The sequence below is a fragment of the Microtus oregoni genome, unplaced genomic scaffold (genome assembly GCF_018167655.1).
Source record: "Microtus oregoni isolate MIOR12 unplaced genomic scaffold, Mior012 000050F_010, whole genome shotgun sequence".
Taxonomy (NCBI): Eukaryota; Metazoa; Chordata; class Mammalia; order Rodentia; family Cricetidae; genus Microtus; species Microtus oregoni.
This window is the reverse complement of record NW_024543234.1, coordinates 129,671-149,135: the sequence shown is the minus strand read 5'-3', so window position 1 is coordinate 149,135 and position 19,465 is coordinate 129,671. Positions and strand designations below refer to the sequence as shown.

Genomic DNA, 19,465 nt, shown 5'->3' with positions numbered 1-19,465 from the left:
AAGGTCAGCAACTATGGTGCCTAGCTTTTCTGTGGGTGTTGGGCATCAAACTTAGAGCTTTATGCTTGCATAACAAGTACTTTGCCAACTGAGCCATCTCCCCAGCCGCAGATTTTTAATCTCTGAATTTTTATTTGGATAGTAACTTTTATCAATTACTATTAAACTACTATACCTTCTTATCATACTTCTTTTAAACACATGTCTTCTAATATCTGTTTTTATTACAGAGACAGTTAAAGGCAGATGCTAAAAAAGCTATTGGAAGGCTTCAGCTGCGCACTTTGAAGCAAGGAGACAAGGTACTTTTATTACTTTTAAAGCAAAGCTACCAGGACATTCTTTAAATGCCCTCTGCAATTGTCTTTTTGCTAGCATTGATATACCTCACTGGGTATTTCTATTCAATACTATTCTATTCAATACTGCAATTAGACTACACAATGGCCCTCAACTGTTCCTAGGTACGAATCACTGGCACCTGTAAATGTTACAATATCTTGCAGAAAGAAATTATAGATGTGGAAAGTTAAAGAGGGAGATCATCCAGGATTATTTTTTTTATTTGTTATTTTATTTTATTTTTTTATTGAGAAAAGGAGAAAAAAAACCAAAAACAAGTTTCCACCTCCTCCCAGCCTCCCATTTCCCTCCCCCTCCTCCCACCCTTCTCCCCCTCCTCCCACCCTTCTCCCCCTCCCCCCACTCCTTTCCCCCTCCCTCTCCAGTCCAAAGAGCAGTCAGGGTTCCCTGCCCTGTGGTAAGTCCTAGGTCTTCCCCCCTGTTGTTCTTTTTAAAAAAATGCTGCAAGATCCCCGGTGGTGGTAGGCAGCAGAAATGCTGTAGGTCCCAAATGGTGGCAGCGGGCCATGTGGCGGCAGACAGCGGGCCCTGGGAGCAGCCAGTCCCAGGCAGAGATGGCTGCTGGTCTCAGAGAAGTGGTGGCGAGAAGTGGTGGTGGGCCATGTGGCAGCAGGCAGTGGGCCCCAGGCAGAGATGGCTGCTGGTCCCCGAGCAATGGCTGGTTCCAGGCAGGGAGACACATGGCGGGTGGGCAGAAGACAGAAAAATGGATAGACACCACATGCAGGGTGAGGTTGAATGTTTATTCAGGGGGTTATGGAGGAGGAAGGGTGAAGGGGGGGACAGAGAGAGAGGGAGAGAGAGAGAAGAGGAGAAAGGGACAGAGAAGGGGGGAAGCAGAGAAGTGGGGAGAGAGGCAGAAGTGAAGCTGCCTCTCCGAGAGGAAGATGGAAAAGAGAGAATTAGCTCAGGACTGGAAGCTGAAGATCAGCCTGCCTCAGTGGATGTGGAGGGGAATGGGTGTGGCTTGTCTCTTAAAGGGACCAAAACCATAACACCCCCTCCGTCCATATCTAGGAAGGTGAACATCCAAACTGGCTAGGCTCCCACAAAGCCAGCACATTACGTAGGATCAAAACCCCGTGCCATTGTCCTTGGCGTCTCATCAGCCCTCATTGTTCGCCGTGTTCAGAGAGTCCAGTTTTAACCCATGCTTTTTCAGTCACAGTCCAGTTGGCCTTGGTGAGCTCCCAATAGATCAGCTCCACTGTCTCAGTGGGTGGGTGCACCCCTTGTGGTCCCGACTTCTTTGCTCATGTTCTCCCTCCTTCTGCTCCTCATTGGGACCTTGGGAATTCAGTCCAGTGCTCCAGTGTGGGTCTCTGTCTCTATCTCCATCCATCACCAGATGAAGGTTCTATGGTGATATGCAAGATATTTGTCAGTATTGCTCTAGGATAGGATCATTTCAGGTTCCCAATCCTCAGCTGCCCAAGGAACTAACTGGGGACCTCAGCTTGGGAACCTGGGAGCCCCTCTAGGGTCAAGTCTCTTGCCCACCCTAAAGTGGCTCCCTTAACTAAGAATTGTGGTTCCGTGCTCCCCTGTCCAACCTTCCTTTATCCCAATCCTCCTGTTTCCCCAAGCCCCCCACTCCTTCCCTTCTACCTTTTCTCTCCCCATCTATCCAGGATTATTTAGACAAACCCTAAATATAATCAGAATCTGTATAAGCTGGAGTAAAGGTGGAGGTTTGACCGCCATCCATAGCAAGGTTGCAATGGAATAAAAAAAAAAGTGGAATGAGTCAAGGAAGAGACCATGAAATAGAATGCAGGAATGCTCCAGAAGCTAGAAAAGGCAATGACAGGTATTTTCCCTGAAGCCTCCAGAAGGAATGTAGAACAGCCAACACCTCAGTTACTTCTCACCTCCACAAAAGGTAAAAAGCCATGCTAACATAAGCCATCAAAGGATGGTAATTTGCAACAGCAATGAGAGAAAACTAATATCATGCTTCAGTACAACTTTGAATGTCCATTTGAGATTTAGGACAGTTGAAAACCTATTGATGGCAAAAGATATCCCAAAAAACCTGCAGGACATACTGAGATAAAGATTTATCACTTATAACACCATCAGAAACATTACGTTCTTAGATATAAATATTCAAAATGTGAGCAAGATTTATATGTTAAAAGTTGTACAGCACCAATGAAAGAAATCACAGGATCTGGCAATTATAGCTCAGTGGTAGAGCACTTACCTCTAGCATCCTCAAGGCTTTTGAGTTCAACCATAAGTATGGAGAAAAAAATCAAAGAAACTATAAAAATGGATTATATATATATATATATATAATGTTTGTGGATCAAAAACTTCATCGTTAAGGTGTTGGTTCACCTTAAACTAACCTATGAATTAGCATTTCAACAAGAATTTTCATGAGATAGTATTAAGTATTGGAAAAGCCCAAGAGCCAGTATAATCCAAACAATTTGGATGCATAAGAACTGTAGAAGCTGGATGTGCTGTGTTACCGCTCTAAAGACAGTGGGACGTGGGAGAGTGGAGCTGAAAAATGAGGCTGACTAAAGTCTCATGCAATAGCCAACTTTATTCAGAGCACCTGACAGTTTATACTCTAAAGGTTTAGAATTGTCAGATGAGTAAAGGTCCCACGAGTTCAAGCTGCATACAATCGCAAGAACAAGCCACATGTGGCAAAAACATATTTTCCCATAGAGGCATATAAACATGAATTGAGTAAGATCAGCCGAGCAAGCTGAGGTAAAGTCATTCCTGTCCACTACACCTGGGAGGAGCCCGTAGACACATTCCAGAAAGAATTCAGTGTTTTGAAGAAACTGAGGTCACAAGACTCTTTTTTTTTTTTTTTGGAGTTTTCTCACAAGCACTCAGAATTCTCACATGACTTCATTCCTAGACCATGTACTGAGAGTCTTATACATGCCTTCAATTCCAGCATCCAGAAAAGTGAGATAAAAGAGCTGTAAATTCAAGTTCAGCCTGGGTTACATAGAAAGACCTTTTCTTAATATAGGGAGGATAAAAAAGAACAACCTCAAACAGTAGTTCACATCCCCCCAGTTTTCAGGGTTATTTCAAGGCTGTATCTGTGGGAGTATAGAAATGCTAGATCCATAAATGAATGGAACAGTATAGAATCCAGAAATGCTAGATCCATAAATGAATGGAACAGTATAGAATCCAGAAATGCTAGATCCATAAATGAATGGAACAGTATAGAATCCAGAAATGAATGGAACAGTATAGAATGCAGCAATGAACATGTGGCCAATTTTTTTTTTTGAAGATCCAAAGGCGACAAAGCAAGGAGAATTCTCTGCAGTGATTGAGTATATGACTTAGTTAAGGTTTCTATTGCTATACTTAAAACACCATGACCAGAAGCAACCTGTGGAGAACAGGGTTTATTTAGGTTTACAGTTCTATATCACATCTATCACTGAGGGAAGTCAAGGCAGGAACTCAAACAGAGCAAGAACCTGGAGGCAATAACTGATGCCGAGTCATGGAGGAGTGCTTCTTTTTACCACCCAGGAACACCAGCCCAGGGTGACACTACTTGCAGTGAGCCGTGACCTCCTATATCACCCATCAATCGAGAAGGTGCCCCACAGGCCAATCTGGTGGGAGTATTTTCTCAATTGAGATTCCTTCTTCCTAAATGACACTTATGCCAAATTGATATAAAACTTACGTCAAGTTGATATATGGCTGAGAAGTATACAAAAGAATACTCAATGTCACTGGTCATTAGAGAAATACAAAATCAGAACCACCTGTGTTACCAGTTTTGGAGCCCATTCCCTATGGTGGGATGCCTTGCTCAGACTTGATGCAGTGGGGAGGGACTTGGTCCTACCCCAATTTAATGGACCAGACTTTGTTGACTCACCATGGGAGGCCTTACCCTTTTGGAGGAGTGGATAGGGGGTAGACTGAGGTGGGAGGTGGGATGGAAGCAGGAGGAGGGGAGGGAGGGGAAACTCTGGTTGATACGTAAAATGAATAAAAATTAAAATAAAAACTAGCCAGCATAGTATCCATTTTAAAAATACCTCCATTCTCCATACAGTGTAAAAATTAACTTAAAAGAGTATAGGCCTAAATATACAGTCTATAACTATTGTTTTTGTTTTGTTTTTTTTTTTGTTTTGTTTTTGGAGAGATGGTTTCTTTGTAGCTTCAGAGTCTGTTCTGGAACTCGCTCTGTAGACCAGGCTAGCCTCAAACTCACAGAGATCCACCTGCCTCTGCCTCCTGAGTGCTGGGATTAAAGGCGTGTGCCACCACCATCCAGCAACTATTGATTCTTTGGAAGTCTTTGGGAGAAAAATAATTCAGATGTGGATGGGATACATTAATAGTTTTTATGCATGACACCGAAACACAGGTCCACAGAGAAAATGTAGAATTTGACTGTCAGAGTTTAAGAATTTCTGTTTTAAGGAGGATTCAAGAGCACTGGCCACTCTTTCAGAGGACCCAGGTTCAATTCCTAACACTTACATGGTGGCCCACAATCATCTGTAACTCCAGTTCCAGGGTATCTGATGCCCTCTTCTGGCTTCTGCAGGCATCAGACATACACATGGTGCACAGACCTAAAAGAAGGTAAAACTTACATCCACATAAAGTAAAGTAAAATAAAATAAAAATGAAAAGATTTCTATTGTTGCTAGACATGGTGTAACACATCTTTTAACCCCAAAATTTGGAGGCATAGGTGTCTTTGAGAGTGAGACCAACCTAGTCTACATAGCAAATTCCAAGACATAATGAGACCCTGTATCAACTAAATAAACAAATAAATAAGTAAATGTATTTCTGTTATTTGTAAGACAGTTTTTAAGGAAGGGAAACACAAGGTACAGTCTTAGAGAAAATATTTGCAAATTGCATATTTATTAAACGACTACACTTAGAATATTAAAAACTCTTGTCTCGACAACAGAAGCAGCCAAAAAAAATAAAGACACAAACCTGTGATAGGGAAGCAGAAAAGAGGTTATGGGGGAGGAGTATAACAGTACAAGAAGGGGCAGGAGAAGTTGGAGAACATGAGATGGGGGAGAATCAGCAACAACACAATAAACTGAAAATTCCACTGTGTGGAGGCTGCAGAGATGAGTCAGTGACTAAGAGCAGAGGACCCAGGTTCAATTTCCAGTGAGCACATGGTGGCTGACGATCATCTGAAACTCCAGTCCCAGGAGAGCCAATGCCTCCTTCTGGCTTGTGAAGGCACTGCATGCGTGTGGTGTACAGACATGCATTCAGGCACTCCTACACACAAAATAACAATAAATAAAATAAAAACAAAAGTACTATAATGAAACCTAATACTCTATGTGCTAATTACTTAGAATAAATATGGGCTGAAGAAATGGTTCAGAGTTTAGGAATATTTGCTGCTCTTTTACAAGTCCTGGGTTCAATTTACAGCTCCCATTCGGTGGCTCACAACAATAAAAATATTTTGAAAATTAATAAATATAGTAAGTATGCTAAATATACATACATTAATCAAATGAACATATGGCTGAGAAGTATACAAAAGAATACTCAGTGTCACTGGTCATTAGGAAAATACAAAATTAGAACCAAATGTGTTACCAGTACACATTCATTAGGGTTGCTAAGACCTGATGAATATGTACAACCTCTGGAATTCTTATTTATTTTCTGGTGACAATACTAAATGATTATGTCTACCCTGCAAAACAGATTAACAATCCCTTATGACGTTAAAATGCATTTACCATATTAGATATTCACTGCAAAGAAAGGAAACTCCTATATCCCCATTAAATTCCTAAACGTAGTTATTAGTAATTCTTTCCAAAATGGAAAGAATCTGAATTCCCATCACCTGATAAATGGATAACCTGTGGAATATTCATACTGTGGAATACAATTTAGTAATAAAAGTGTTAGCAAGTCCTTCTGCTACCTGCAATAATATACATATGTGACTATCAAAGACCCTATAATTATGAAGGAAGTAATACTCAGAAGTTAGATGATACATGATTGCATTTATTTGGCATTAGTTTTTAAAGCCTAAGGTATAGGGATTGAAAACATAACAGTGATAGGCAGAGGTTGAGAATGAGAGAAAGGCTTAGTTACTACAGGAATATGAATGAATTTATTGGGGGTAATGTCACTATTCTATATCTTGAGTGTGGTGGGGATTAGATTACTACATGTTTTTAAGAACATGCAAGACTGTAAAAATGACTGGGGTTTGCTATATGTAAATTATACCTTACTTTTTTAGAGAAAACATATCTGAAAATATACAGATGGCTTTCTATAAATTCTCAAGACAGGAAAAAGAGTTGAAGTCAGTACTACATGATTTAATTTGTTCTTTCTTCATTTTGTAGACTTTGTTATTTTGCCTCTTCCAAAGGTCAATGAATTGAAATCACCCACTGCAACTTCATAGTTGCATCCTCAGTAATGTTTCTCTTTGTATAAGAATTTCTAGGTGTTAAACTGCATGTGCATATGCTGGTCCAGCTCTGACATTTAATTTGCTTTTTCTTGTTTGAGTAACAGTAACTATTTGTTCACAGGAAATTGGCCCTGATGGAGATAGCTGTGCTGTGTGTATTGAGCTCTATAAACCAAATGATTTGGTGCGCATCCTAACCTGCAAGTAAGTTTCATCTTCTTTCATATCCATAAAAATAACATCCTTAAAGTTAGCATGATGAAGGAAAACTGTTTTGAATGCTTCCAAATTGATATAGCACTAAAATTGAATTATAGTTTCCAAAATCCAGTACAATTTGTTCTCAACAGTTTGTTTTCCCTGCAGGAAACCGAGAAACCTAGTCATCGGTGTGTGTGTGTGTGTGTGTGTGTGTGTGTGTGTGTGTGTGTGTGTGTGTGTGTGTGTGTGTTTAGTACTTGCTTATTTATTTTAAATTCATTCTAACATTTCTTTTGAGAAAACATAAGCTCAACTTAGTGGCCTACTTTGAAGTCTTTACTCTTTAGATTTTAAAATACAGTTCCTCTCCAGAAGGTTAGTCTTAGATTGTCTTCTCAGCTGTTAAATAGCGCTGTTCTTGGAGCTCGTTTCATTGCCTGAAGCATTGGTACTATGTCGTACTCAGTACTTTATCATTCTGTTACTGAGAATGATGATTCCATTTTAGAGTTATGGAACTTATAATTTTAATATTGTAACATGTGAAATGCCAAGAGACTTAAGTCAAGTAGCATTAGCCATTTTCAAGTTATGAATACTAAAAATAACTTTTTGAGGCTAGAGTAATGGGGCCTCTATATTTAAGAGCTTTGCATTATGAAATCTCCAGAATCTATTCTTGTGGCCTCTTTATTAATGGTATGTTTAAAAGGGGAAAAGACATCCTAGCAAAGGCTAAGAGTCATCTCTGTGTGTGTGCGTGTGTGCATGTGTCCGTGGTGGTGGTGGTGGGGGGAGGCGCAAAGTGTGGTTTCTGTTTCACATCTTGTAACTGCATTATCTCTTTTCTCCTTCATTAGTCATATTTTCCATAAGACATGTGTGGACCCATGGCTTTTAGAACACAGGACTTGCCCCATGTGCAAGTGTGACATTCTCAAAGCTCTGGGAATTGAGGTAAACGTTGCTATATTCTTTCTCTGAAGGAACTTCAGCAGTGTGGTATTTATATTCCCGGGCATTTATGACAATAACATCCTTCTCTCTCTGGGGAGGTAATGTGCAAATCATTTAGTTGATACCAAAAACTAGACCTATTTCTTTCATAGCCACAGAGACGCTCATACGATCGTGGACATATCCATTTTCCTTCTCTCATCGCAAATGTACTTAGTATTTGGATCAGAATTAGAACTCTAAACTACCAACTTACCTACTTTTCTGTTTTAACCCTGTCATTTATTGCAAAGTTTCAAATTTGTCATTAAGTAACCATGACCATTTGAGAAAGCATAATAAAATTATAATTTTGTACTTGGTAAATGAAAAAAACGTATCTTCAAGATAAATGTCAACTCGATGAAATCTTTTTAACAGAACAGAAATATGAGATGAGAGCAATTTTCAGTTCTCTTTTGGGACAGAATACTATATATTAATGTATACTGAGTATACCTTGTTCCCACCATTATGTTTGAGGTGAAGAGATCAGCCAGATGAAGACATATGTACTCCATTGGTATAGCCAATGCCTACTCCTGCTACCGTGACTGGGGCCAGTAAGAGATTTCTGTGACATGAAAATGGGGTAGAGAAATATTACTAATAAGGTTAAGAAATATTACTGTGTTATCACTACTGAAAAACATCATAACCATATGTCAATGTAATAATGCATGTACTCTGAAAGTCAATTTGTTTGAATGCTTACCACAGGTGGATGTTGAAGATGGATCAGTGTCTTTACAAGTTCCTGTTTCCAATAATGCATCTAATATTGCTTCTCCCCACGAAGAGGACAATCGCAGCGAGACCGCATCATCTGGCTATGCTTCGGTCCAGGGAGCAGATGAGCCGCCTCTGGAGGAACATGTGCAGTCAGCAAGTAAGCATCAGACTGCAGAGCAGTGGGCTCATCTCAAGTCGTCCACTGTGGGCCACACATCTAGCCACGTAATCTTGCTTTTTAGTGGTGGTTCCATTCATGCATTATGCCATTTCAAGTTCTTTTGCTATTTAAAATGATGCAATGAAAGATGTACTCCTGCCAGAAAGTATATGCATATTCAAAGAGTACATACATATTCAAATGTTCCTGAAATAGATGGCATGCCACAGGAATTAGGATTATTCACAGAAGAAGAGGTTTTGTTGGAAAGCTGCTCTCTGAGCCATTAACTTCTTACTGAGGTGAAGGAGAAACTTTAAATTTTAGCAGCCATTGTTTATGACAGATAAATCAGAATGGAGGATAAATGACTCCTGGAATAATAGAAGAATTTGATTTACAACAGTTAGGTTTATGCCTATATTCTCAGGAATCCATCTTGCAGATAGGAAACTAGGTTTAACAATGGTATGTGCTGCCACCTGTTGACTTTTCTAGGCTATGAATCAATTGTTAGAAACTAAGATTGAACATAATTAATTTTGGAATTCATGTGGATTATTATTACAGCTTAGTAATTTTATATGAATGGAGAAATTTGGGGGTAATTTTGTTACTTTTTCCTCTAAAAATATCAAGTCTCTCTATAAATTAGTTTTCCTTTTTCTAACCTCTAACTTTTTCCAAGTTTTTCTTAGTTTGAAAGTTTCCCCTCGGTTCTTACCTTGAAGACACCCGATTTTAGTGTAAAAGTGGAAGAAACTAATTACTACAATAGCTTGTGAATATTTCAGCTTTCTGTGCCATAAACCTTTGCCCTCTGTAGGCTTATCAGTGCCATAAATACCATTGCTGAAGACGTCACAAGGCACACAGCCGTATAAAAGCAAACTTTGTATTTCTTGCAATCTGATCTCCAGACATTTCCTTCAGTACATTCATAGGAATGTTAATTATCTGTGGATTGTTCTAGCTATAATACTGAGTCATTGTTTTTTTGTCATAATGTTGTGTTCCCATAATGGTGTGGTAAGAGAATTTGATGAAGATAAAAGATAATTTAAATTGTGTTAGATTTTTTTATATACAAAATTCCACCCTACTTAATTGTGTTCAGTTCTTGTGGGGGTTGGTTCAGAGGATGGGGAAGTAGAGAGACTTTACAGATCATTTGACTAGCAAATGAAATAATGGTCCATGTTCCTCCTGCATTCTTTCCTGGATGAATGCTAGTGACGCCCACTTTGAGGCCTTAAGGATTCGTCCCTAGATCCCTAGTTCCCCAGATTCTTCATTCCCTCTTTCCTGTTGATTCAATACACTTTCTCAGATCTGCCCCTTAATTTCTCATCTTTCATAAACAGAGTTTGAGCCCCTTGCTTCTCTATGTCATACTTCCACTCTTCCTTTCCCAGTCTAATGTCTGCTCCCCCTCTGCAGGCATGCCTCGCAGACTCTTTCAGAAGCCTTGATTTCACTTTCACGTCCACACCCACAAATTTCTATGGATGCATTTAGTGAACTAAATTGTACCATGTAACTTTTATTTCCTCTTAGTGAGGAAGGTGGCTTCTGTTAACCTGTTTCCCATTCAGCACATGCTGCCACCTAAGATATGGAAATTTGTGTTGAATAAATGATCCCTTAGATCACATTCAATTTTGTCTGTGATTGCAACTTGCCGGTTTGGGGATATGACATGTTTGTCACTGATTACAATGGCCGTTGATTTCTTTTAAGTACCACGAGGGTAACTCAGTGAATACTGAATCCACTCACATTTATTTTTTATACACTTTTATGCTCCCAATACAAAGTGGGGGGAGAAGTCAAAAAACTGTTATAATATGACACAAAGGATAACCAGAAGTTATTGCTTTGATACTTGAGACATCAAGCCATTGTTTCCTGAGTAAAGCAAGACTCGAACAAGCATCCTATAGGCAGCCACTCCCTAGGTCAAACCTCCTATTTTAAAATTAAGGAACAGGAATAGGCTTGAATTCTCTCACCTTTGGTCAGGGTGGAGTGGATCCACATCTATGGGCCATCTTTTTTCCCTATAATTTTCTTAAAAATCCTTTCTTATTTTACATGCCAAATCTATTTCCCACTCCTTCCTCTCCTCCTGCACTCTGCACATTTCCCCCCTTACCCCCCATACCACCCCCATCCACTCCTCAGAGAGGCTGAAGCTTCCCATGGGGAGTCAACACAGTCTAGCACCTTGCTTTGAGGCAGGACCAAGGCCCTCACCCCTACATCTAGGCTGAGCAAAATATCCCTCCATAGGGAATGGGTTCCAAAAAGCCAGAACAAGTAATAGGAATAAATCCTGGTCTCACTGCCATTGGCCCCACAGTCTACCCCAGCCACACAACTGTCACCCACATTTAGAGGGACTAGTTTGGTCCTATGCTGGTTCCCTCACTGCCAGGCCAGAGTTGGAAGGCTTCCATTAGCTCAGATAAGCTGTTTTAGTGGGTATCCCCATCATGGTCTTGACCTCTTTGCTTGTATTCTCACTTCTCCCACTCTTCGACTGGACTTTGGGAACTGAGCCCAGTGCTCCACTGTGGATCTCTCCATCTGATTCTGTCAGTTGGTAGAAGAAGGTTCTATGATGATATTTAAGATAGTCATATCTGACTACAGGGCAAGGCCAGTGCAGGCACCCTTTCCACTATTGCTTAGTGACTTAGTTGGGGTCATCCTTGTGGATTTCTGGAAATTTCTCTATTGCTAGGTTTCTTGCTAGCCCCATAATGGCTCCCTCGATCAAGATAGCTCTTTCCTTGTTCTCTGTCCTTCCCCCATTTGGACCATTCTGTTCCCTCTAGTTCTTCTTCCCCTCCCCTTCTCCCCTCCTCCTCCTCTTCTGCCTTCCCTTCTCCCCCACCTCATGCTCCCAATATTCTCAGGAGATCTTGTCTATTTCCTCTTCCCAGGGTGATTTATATATGTTTCTCTTAGGGTTCTCCTTGTTACTTAGCTTCTCCGGGGTCATGGACTATAGGCTCCTTATCCTTTACTTTATAGCTAGTATTCAACTATGAGTGGGTACATACCATGTTCATCTTTCTGCATCTGGGTTACCTCACTCAGGATGGTTTCTTCTATTTCCATCCATTTGCATGCAAATTTCAAGATGTCATTTTTTTTAACCTCTGAGTAGCACTCCATTGTGCAAATGTACCACATTTTCTTTATCCATTCTTCAGTTGAGGGGCATCTAGGTTGTTTTCAGATTCTGGCTATTACAAATAGTGCTGCTATGAACATAGTTGAACAAATGTCCTTATAGTGTGGTTGAGCATCTTTTGAGTATATGCCCAAAAGTGGTATTGCTGGATCTTGCAGTAGGTTGATTTCCAATTATCTGAGAAATTGCGATACTGATTTCCAGAGTGGTTACACAAGTGTGCATTCCCACCAGCAATAGAGGAGTGTTCCCCTTACTCCACATCCTCTCCAGCATAGGCTATCATTGATGTTTTGACCTTAGCCATTCTGACTGGTATGAGGTGGTATCTCAAAGTCAGTTGTGGGGGCAGTTGATTTTTATAATTGCAAGTGCATAATTACTTCATCTATGTAATACATCATTGGGATCAGTTCTGTTAGAATACAAGTCTTCAAAGTTAACTACCTACCTAATGTCCTAGAGGGCTTGTTGACTCAGTGGGTTTGGAGTGGGGCCTGAAAATGTATATCTATAGCAATTTTTCTGGTGATACTGATACTTCTGGTACAGGGAATATATCCACTAAGGCCCTTGGTTATCAACCATGCTGTACATCAGAATCACATGGAGAGATTTTTTTTTTTAAAAAAATCTGGCATATAAAGAGCACTTTAGGGCAATTTAATAAGAAAGCATGGGATAAATCCGGACTAGCTGAATATAGCGGACAATGAGGAATACTGAGAACTCAAGAACAATGGCAGTGGGTTTTTGATCCTACTGCACATACTGGCTTTGGGGGAGCCTAGGCAGTTTGGATGCTCACCTTAGGAGACCTGGATAGAGGTGGGCGGTCCTTGGGCTTCCCACAGGTCAGGGAACCCTGATTGCTCTTCGAGCAGATGAGGGAGGGGGACTTGATCGGGGGAGGGGGAGGGAAATGGGAAGCGGTTGCAGGGAGGAGGCAGAAATCCTTAATAAATAAATAAAAATAAAAAAAGAATTCATAAGGGATGGGGCCCAATTACATGTAGTTTTAGTTTAAATTTTGAAATAACTTTAGACTGAAAATAAGTTTCAGTAATAGTACCGAGAGTGCTCATCTACCCCTTTCCTAGTTTCTGCAAATATGGATATCTTATATAACCATATACTTGCATAGAGCCTAGAAAATGACCTGATGAAATATTAACTACAGACCTTCCTCAACTTTACCATCTGGCCCACGCATGTCCTTTTTTCCGCCCCAAGGCCTCACGCTTCCTGTACTTGTAAGTCTCCTTGATCTTCAATCTATGACAATTCCTTAGTATTTGCCTTTTATGATGTTGATATTTTTGAAGATTACTTTATAAAATGTTCCTTTATTTAGCCTTGTCTGCTGCTTCATGAAAATTAAATCACTGTCCATTTCTGGTAAGAATGCCAGAGGATGATGCTCTGTGCCTGTCAGCAGCACATATTATGAGGCACACGATGTTCTCATTACAAATGATTTTAACTTTGTTCACTTGGTTAAGGGTTCTGGCTGCCAAATTCTTCCCTGTAAAGTTACCATTTTCCATTTGTAATTATTAAATATCTTTTTGATAGATGCTTGGAAACCTTGCAAATATCTCTTTTGTCGTGGCTCCTTTACTGGCCAACTTTAGCAATAATTGATACTTCCTGTTATAATTTATTACTGAACTATTCACCAAATAGTGACGTTCTATTTCTATCCTTCTTCCCACACATTAATTTTCAAATTTAAGGAAGAGCCATTCCCTTTCTATTTTATTCATTTATTGGTAATAAGTGACATCACAGATACTTCTTTCATTCTTTGTTAGTTTCATGATTTGTCCATTGCTCATAGATTCTTCATTTCTGTCTTGAGAAACTTATTTAAGTTGGGTTCTTTATTCTTTTGACTTCCTTACTTTCTGGTACCATAGTATGCTTTCAGTCTCAAGTTGACTTTTTTTTTTCTTTAAGGGACCAAGTAGTAAATATTTATGGTTTGAAAACCACATATATTTCTGTTGCATATTCTTTTTGTGTATCTTTCAGGGGGAAGGGTTGGTTTGTCTTGAAAACATTTTAAAATGTGAAAAGCACTCTTAATGTGGCTTTGGCTCCGTGAGTTATAGTTTTCTGACACCTAGGCTAGAATCCAGGTTAATCTTGTACACTCCCTGTCTCAGAATCTGCCATTTCTTCAAGAGGTCTCTTCTTGGAGATTGATATAGCAAAAGCAAGATTTGGGCATTGGGCACACTCATAGCCACTGGGTGGTTATTCTGATCAATTTTTCAAAGCACAAGGCTATAATGAACTTGTTCCCTCACAAAGCTTTTCTTCTCTTCCTTTCTCTGTTCCTTTTCCTCTGATCTGGAAGACACTGAGTTTTTGCTGCTGGATGTGTGTGGTTGTAGCTCCACAGCCAGGGCTCATTCTAGACCTTCCTACTGGCCTTACTTGGAATTCCTATTAGTGATGGTGGAAGGAGAAGGCTTTCCTTATCCAAGAAATGTTTACTTAACCTTTCAATTCTAGAATAAAGATAGAATACTTTCAACAACGACTATTCAACCCATTTCTTTTTCTTTAGCCATCTGGCATGAAGTTATTTAGATGTTTTTTCATCCCCGCCTTTCTTCTTTAAGGATGATTATATATTGTATTTACTATACAGTTAGGTTAAATAGCACAAGAGGTAGTAATGTGCAGCCAGGTTTAAGAACTGTTATATTTAAGAAAGAAAAAAAAGTAAAATATGTAACTTTTGTCGTTAATGAGACTATAATCCAGGTAAAAGTAAACACATGTACATGAATCAAATATAGGAACCATAAATCAATAGGACCATAGTTGCCTTATGTGAAACAATATAAATTATGGTTTTTTTTTGTTTTTTGGAGATAGGATTTCAGGCTGTAGCCTAGGTCAGCCTGAAGTTTACTGTGTAGTTCAGGCTAGCCTTGAAAGCACAAGAATGCTTGTTCCTCACTGCCCTGAATGCTATGAATATAGGCAGGCACCCCACACTGGATATTGAAAAGGCCACATGGTATTAAGGAACAGAAAGCGGTATAATCATCAGAGTATAATGACCTTGAATGAGGAAGCCCTCTTAGATGTGATGCAGAATTCTGTCTTGAAAGGAGAGACGAATGGAATCACCCTACATTTTTCCCTTCTGTTTTCAGATGAAAATCTACAGCTGGTAAACCATGAAGCAAGTGCTGTGGCTGTGGATGTTGTTCCTCATGTTGACAACCCAACCTTTGAAGAAGATGAAAGCCCCAATCAAGAGACTGCTGTTCGCGAAATTAAATCATAAAATCTGTGTCAATAGAAACTTGAACCGTTAGTAATAACGGGACTGCCAATCAGGACCTAGTTTACTATTAATGAACTGGGTAAACGTAATAAAGACGAGTGAAAGTGCTGAGATGACTAATATTATACTATAGTTAAGTGGCTTAGCATATTTAACCTAGCAACTTTTCCACAAACTCATTATAGTGTTTTTCATAGTCAAGTTTCCTCTTGATGATAGTGATAACAACATTTTTAAACATTCAGAACTGTCTACAAGTAGTCGGGTTTTTCATGTATAACAACTTTCTTATAAAAATATGTTGCTTTCAATATGTGGAGTAGCTGTAATCGCTTTTATTTCGTAATAGTATCACAATGAAACACTGCTACTACTTTCGCTTGGGCTATTTGTGTCAGGGTTTGTCTCCGGGTGTTTGTATTGATCTGGAATTGTAAAAAGCATTGCAAACTTAGGCTAGTGCTTCATGAAATGTCGATTTAAAATACATTACGTTGATAGAACAAGATTAAAGCAAAATGCTCATTTTAACCTTTTCTTTTTTAATTAAGCTGTGTATGTATTTCATGTGAGTGTGAGCATAGTTTGTCAGAAAATATGAACTGAATTGGTTGATCGGTATATCAGTGACACCACACAAGATTATAGACACAAAAGAGTTTCTTACAAAACTATTGTAAACTATTTCTCAAACTTGAAATATTCAAAAGCACAGAATAGAAACTACTCTAAGATGTGAAAATAGTAATAGTAGAATAAATCAGAGAAAATTGGTAACAGACTACTCTGCAGAATTAATCTACAGAAAATGTTCTGTAAGATTTGTCTGTAGAAAGTATTTTCCAAACACTGTTGACATTGAAAATTAAGTTTACATTTGACCTAACAGGCTCTAATTATATTAAATTTAAATCCTGTCCATATATCTATAGTTTTGTGAATGCATTTTGTTGGTGTTTGAAAAAGAATCAAGGGAAGGGGGGATTTCCAGGTGCCTTAATATAAAGTTTGAAGCTTCAACCACCAAAGTTAAATAGAGCTATTTAAAAATTCACTTTATTTCTATTTCGTGTGGCTTGCCCATTAGTTTTGTTCCCAGTGAGTTCAGATTCCAGCAGAATTTAGACAGAGATAGAACAGACATGGATTTTTGTTTGCTGACTATATGATGGATGAAACCATTGCATTCTTGTACACTGATTTGAAAATGCTGTAAATATGCTTCGATTTGTACTGATTCTCTTTAAATATGAAATGTAAATAAAACATTCCCATGAAAGAGTGCATCTGATGTTCCCTTTAGCTGTTATATACTCACTTTTGTGTATAATACACTTAGTTTTGAGAGGAAAGAATTGTTGGATGTAAACGGTCATTGATATATTTGATCAGTACAGACTAAATCTCTAGTGTGATCTTTACGTGTGACCTCATGCAAAAAGGGAAGAGATGCCATTATGCTCTGAAAAAACTGTGAAGTAGTTTTAGATGTCAACAAAGTAAATAATAAAGCTTATCAGTAATAAAATACAAGGTTAAATTATCTTGATGTTAACCTGTATTTGTGCCATTTATGACATGAGGATTATTTCAGTATTTTAAAGCTTTCTTTCATTTTTTTTTCTTTAGACTGTATGACTGATAGGATGTTGTTAATGAATCAGAATATATCTTATCTTTTGTAAAGCATTTTAAGAATCCACAGATACTTGGATCACTTCAGGACCATGGTTATCAAAATCAGTGTACACATTTTATGTGACAACATGCCTGCAATATGAGTATTCTCTATAGTTTTAAAGGGTTTAAGTTTTGTGGGGATCATTTTGATTTGTTCCATCTCAGGATTAAAACAACCCATATCAGATAGGGTCATTTCAGGTTCCCAATCCTCAGCTACCCAAGGAACTAACTGGGACTGAGCTCCCAAGGTCCCAATGAGGAGCAGAAGGAGGGAGAACATGAGCAAAGAAGTCGGGACCACGAGGCGTGCACCCACCCACTGAGACAGTGGAGCTGATCTACTGGGAGCTCACCAAGGCCAGCTGGACTGTGACCGAAAAAGCATGGGATAAAACCGGACTCTCTGAACATGACGAACAATGAGGGCTGATGAGACGCCAAGGAAAATGGCATGGGGTTTTGATCCTACTTAATGTGCTGGCTTTGTGGAAGCCTAGCCAGTTTGGATGTTCACCTTCCTAGATATGGACGGAGGGGGGAGGACCTAGGACTTACCACATGGCAGGGAACCTGGACTGCTCTGTGGACTGGAGAGGGAGGGGGAGAGGAGTGGGGGGAGGGGTAGAAGGGTGGGAGGAGGGGGAGAAGGGTGGGAGGAGGGGGAGGGAAATGGGAGGCTGGGAGGAGGTGGAAACTTGTTTTTTGTTTATGTTTTTTTTTCTTCTTTTCTTAATAAAAAAATTATTAAAAAAAAAAATAAAACAACCCATATCAAAGTTGGATAAGACAAGCCAACAGAAAAAGAAAAGAGCCCCAAGAGCAGACACAAGAATCAGAGACCCACTCGTTCAGACATTTAGGAGTCTCACAAAAGTACTAAACTGAAAGCCACAGTACATATTCAGAGGACCTGGTGCAGACCTGTGCAGGCCCTGTACATGCTGCTTCAGTGAAAAAGATAATTTTAACTTAGAGAGAAATTATTTGTGTATGTATTTGCGTAGGCGGAGTTTAGGCGGAGTTTTTCTGACTCCCAAATAACCACACAGATAATTATACATGCTTGACCGATAGCCCAGACTAGCTCTTACAGTTTAAATGAACCCATTTCTATTCAAGTATGTGCTGCCCCGCGGCTTGTGGCTCTTACCTCTCTTGCGTGTCCTCCTTCCTTGCTATCTGGCTGCACCCCTCTAACTCTGCCCTCCTTCTTCCCAGCATTCTCTCTGCCCTGAAAATCCTGCCTAGCCATCAGCCAATCAGCTTTTTATTAATGAGAGCAATACATATTTACAGTGTAAAGGGTTGTTCCACAGCATGTCTGTGTGAGGGTTTACATATGTATGGCGAGGCATGGCACAGTGTAGTGGCCAGAAAAGGTTGTTAGACCACCCAGAGCTGGTGCTTCATGATTTTGGGGAATGGATGAACAGCTTGCTAACATAGGTACTGGGATTTGAACTCAGATCCTTATTGCGTTATCCCAGAACATACCCTCGTGCCAAGAATAAATTCCTGTTCCTAGTTCCAGCTTACGCATTTCACCAGTCTGCTTTCTGTCTCTATAGATTTACTATTTTAGACAGCACACAAACAGAATTGTACAATAAAGGCTTTGCTGCTGGATTCCCCTTAGAATAATATGGTCAAGCTTCACCCATATTATAGTGTATACATACAATAATTCATACCTTTCCATTGTTGAGTATATGCCATCATATGAGAATCTGACATTTGTTTGTCCACTTATTATTGAATCCTTGGGGTGTTGCACCATTTTAGTCATTATGGATAGAACTACATTCTATATTTACATTCACATATAAATCATTCTCTAGATGTAATGCCAGGAGGAATTCCTCAAAGAGAGGAATCCTACGACTTCTTGATACTACCATTTGATATACTTTAGCTTAAACATCAGACTTTATACTATGCATTCACATGATATCACAACATAGGCTAATTCTTTTAACTATAGATAATATTTGCACAATGAGCTGCAAACATAAGAAATAGGGGAGTCTGAGTATGAGTTTACTGGAATTTGAGTTGATTCATGTTAGGAATATACATTTACCCCACACCCAATCAGAAATACTAAAAGCATTTATAGAGACAACTGGAATGGTAGGAACATTCCTTATCTCCTTCATACATTCATCCTTGTTTATTTGTAAAATATTTCGCTAAAGAATTACCAACCCAGACTGTAAAATGTCTAGTTATTTTTTTGCTTACTGCTTTTCTTTGGAGTTAATTTTTATAGTATAAGCACAACAACTAACAATTAATACACTACATGAGAATAAAAGAAATTAATGATTGTGGTGGTCACTTTGACCTGCAGAGATAGCCTCTACCAACAAA

At 39.3% G+C, this 19,465-nt stretch overlaps 1 protein-coding gene across 2 annotated transcripts in view; it reads left to right on the top strand.

The window, feature by feature from the left end:
• Window positions 1–17,398, top strand: part of LOC121436948 (E3 ubiquitin-protein ligase RNF128) — a 106,469-nt gene extending 89,071 nt beyond the window's left edge. For both annotated transcript variants that reach the window (XM_041636861.1, XM_041636860.1), the window contains exons 3-7: window positions 231–302; window positions 6,936–7,018; window positions 7,876–7,972; window positions 8,732–8,900; window positions 15,279–17,398. In XM_041636861.1, coding sequence (XP_041492795.1) covers window positions 231–302; window positions 6,936–7,018; window positions 7,876–7,972; window positions 8,732–8,900; window positions 15,279–15,412 — 555 coding nt within the window. In that variant the 3' untranslated portion in view covers window positions 15,413–17,398. The remainder of the gene's footprint in view (window positions 1–230; window positions 303–6,935; window positions 7,019–7,875; window positions 7,973–8,731; window positions 8,901–15,278) is intronic.
• Window positions 17,399–19,465: the final 2,067 nt, after the last annotated feature.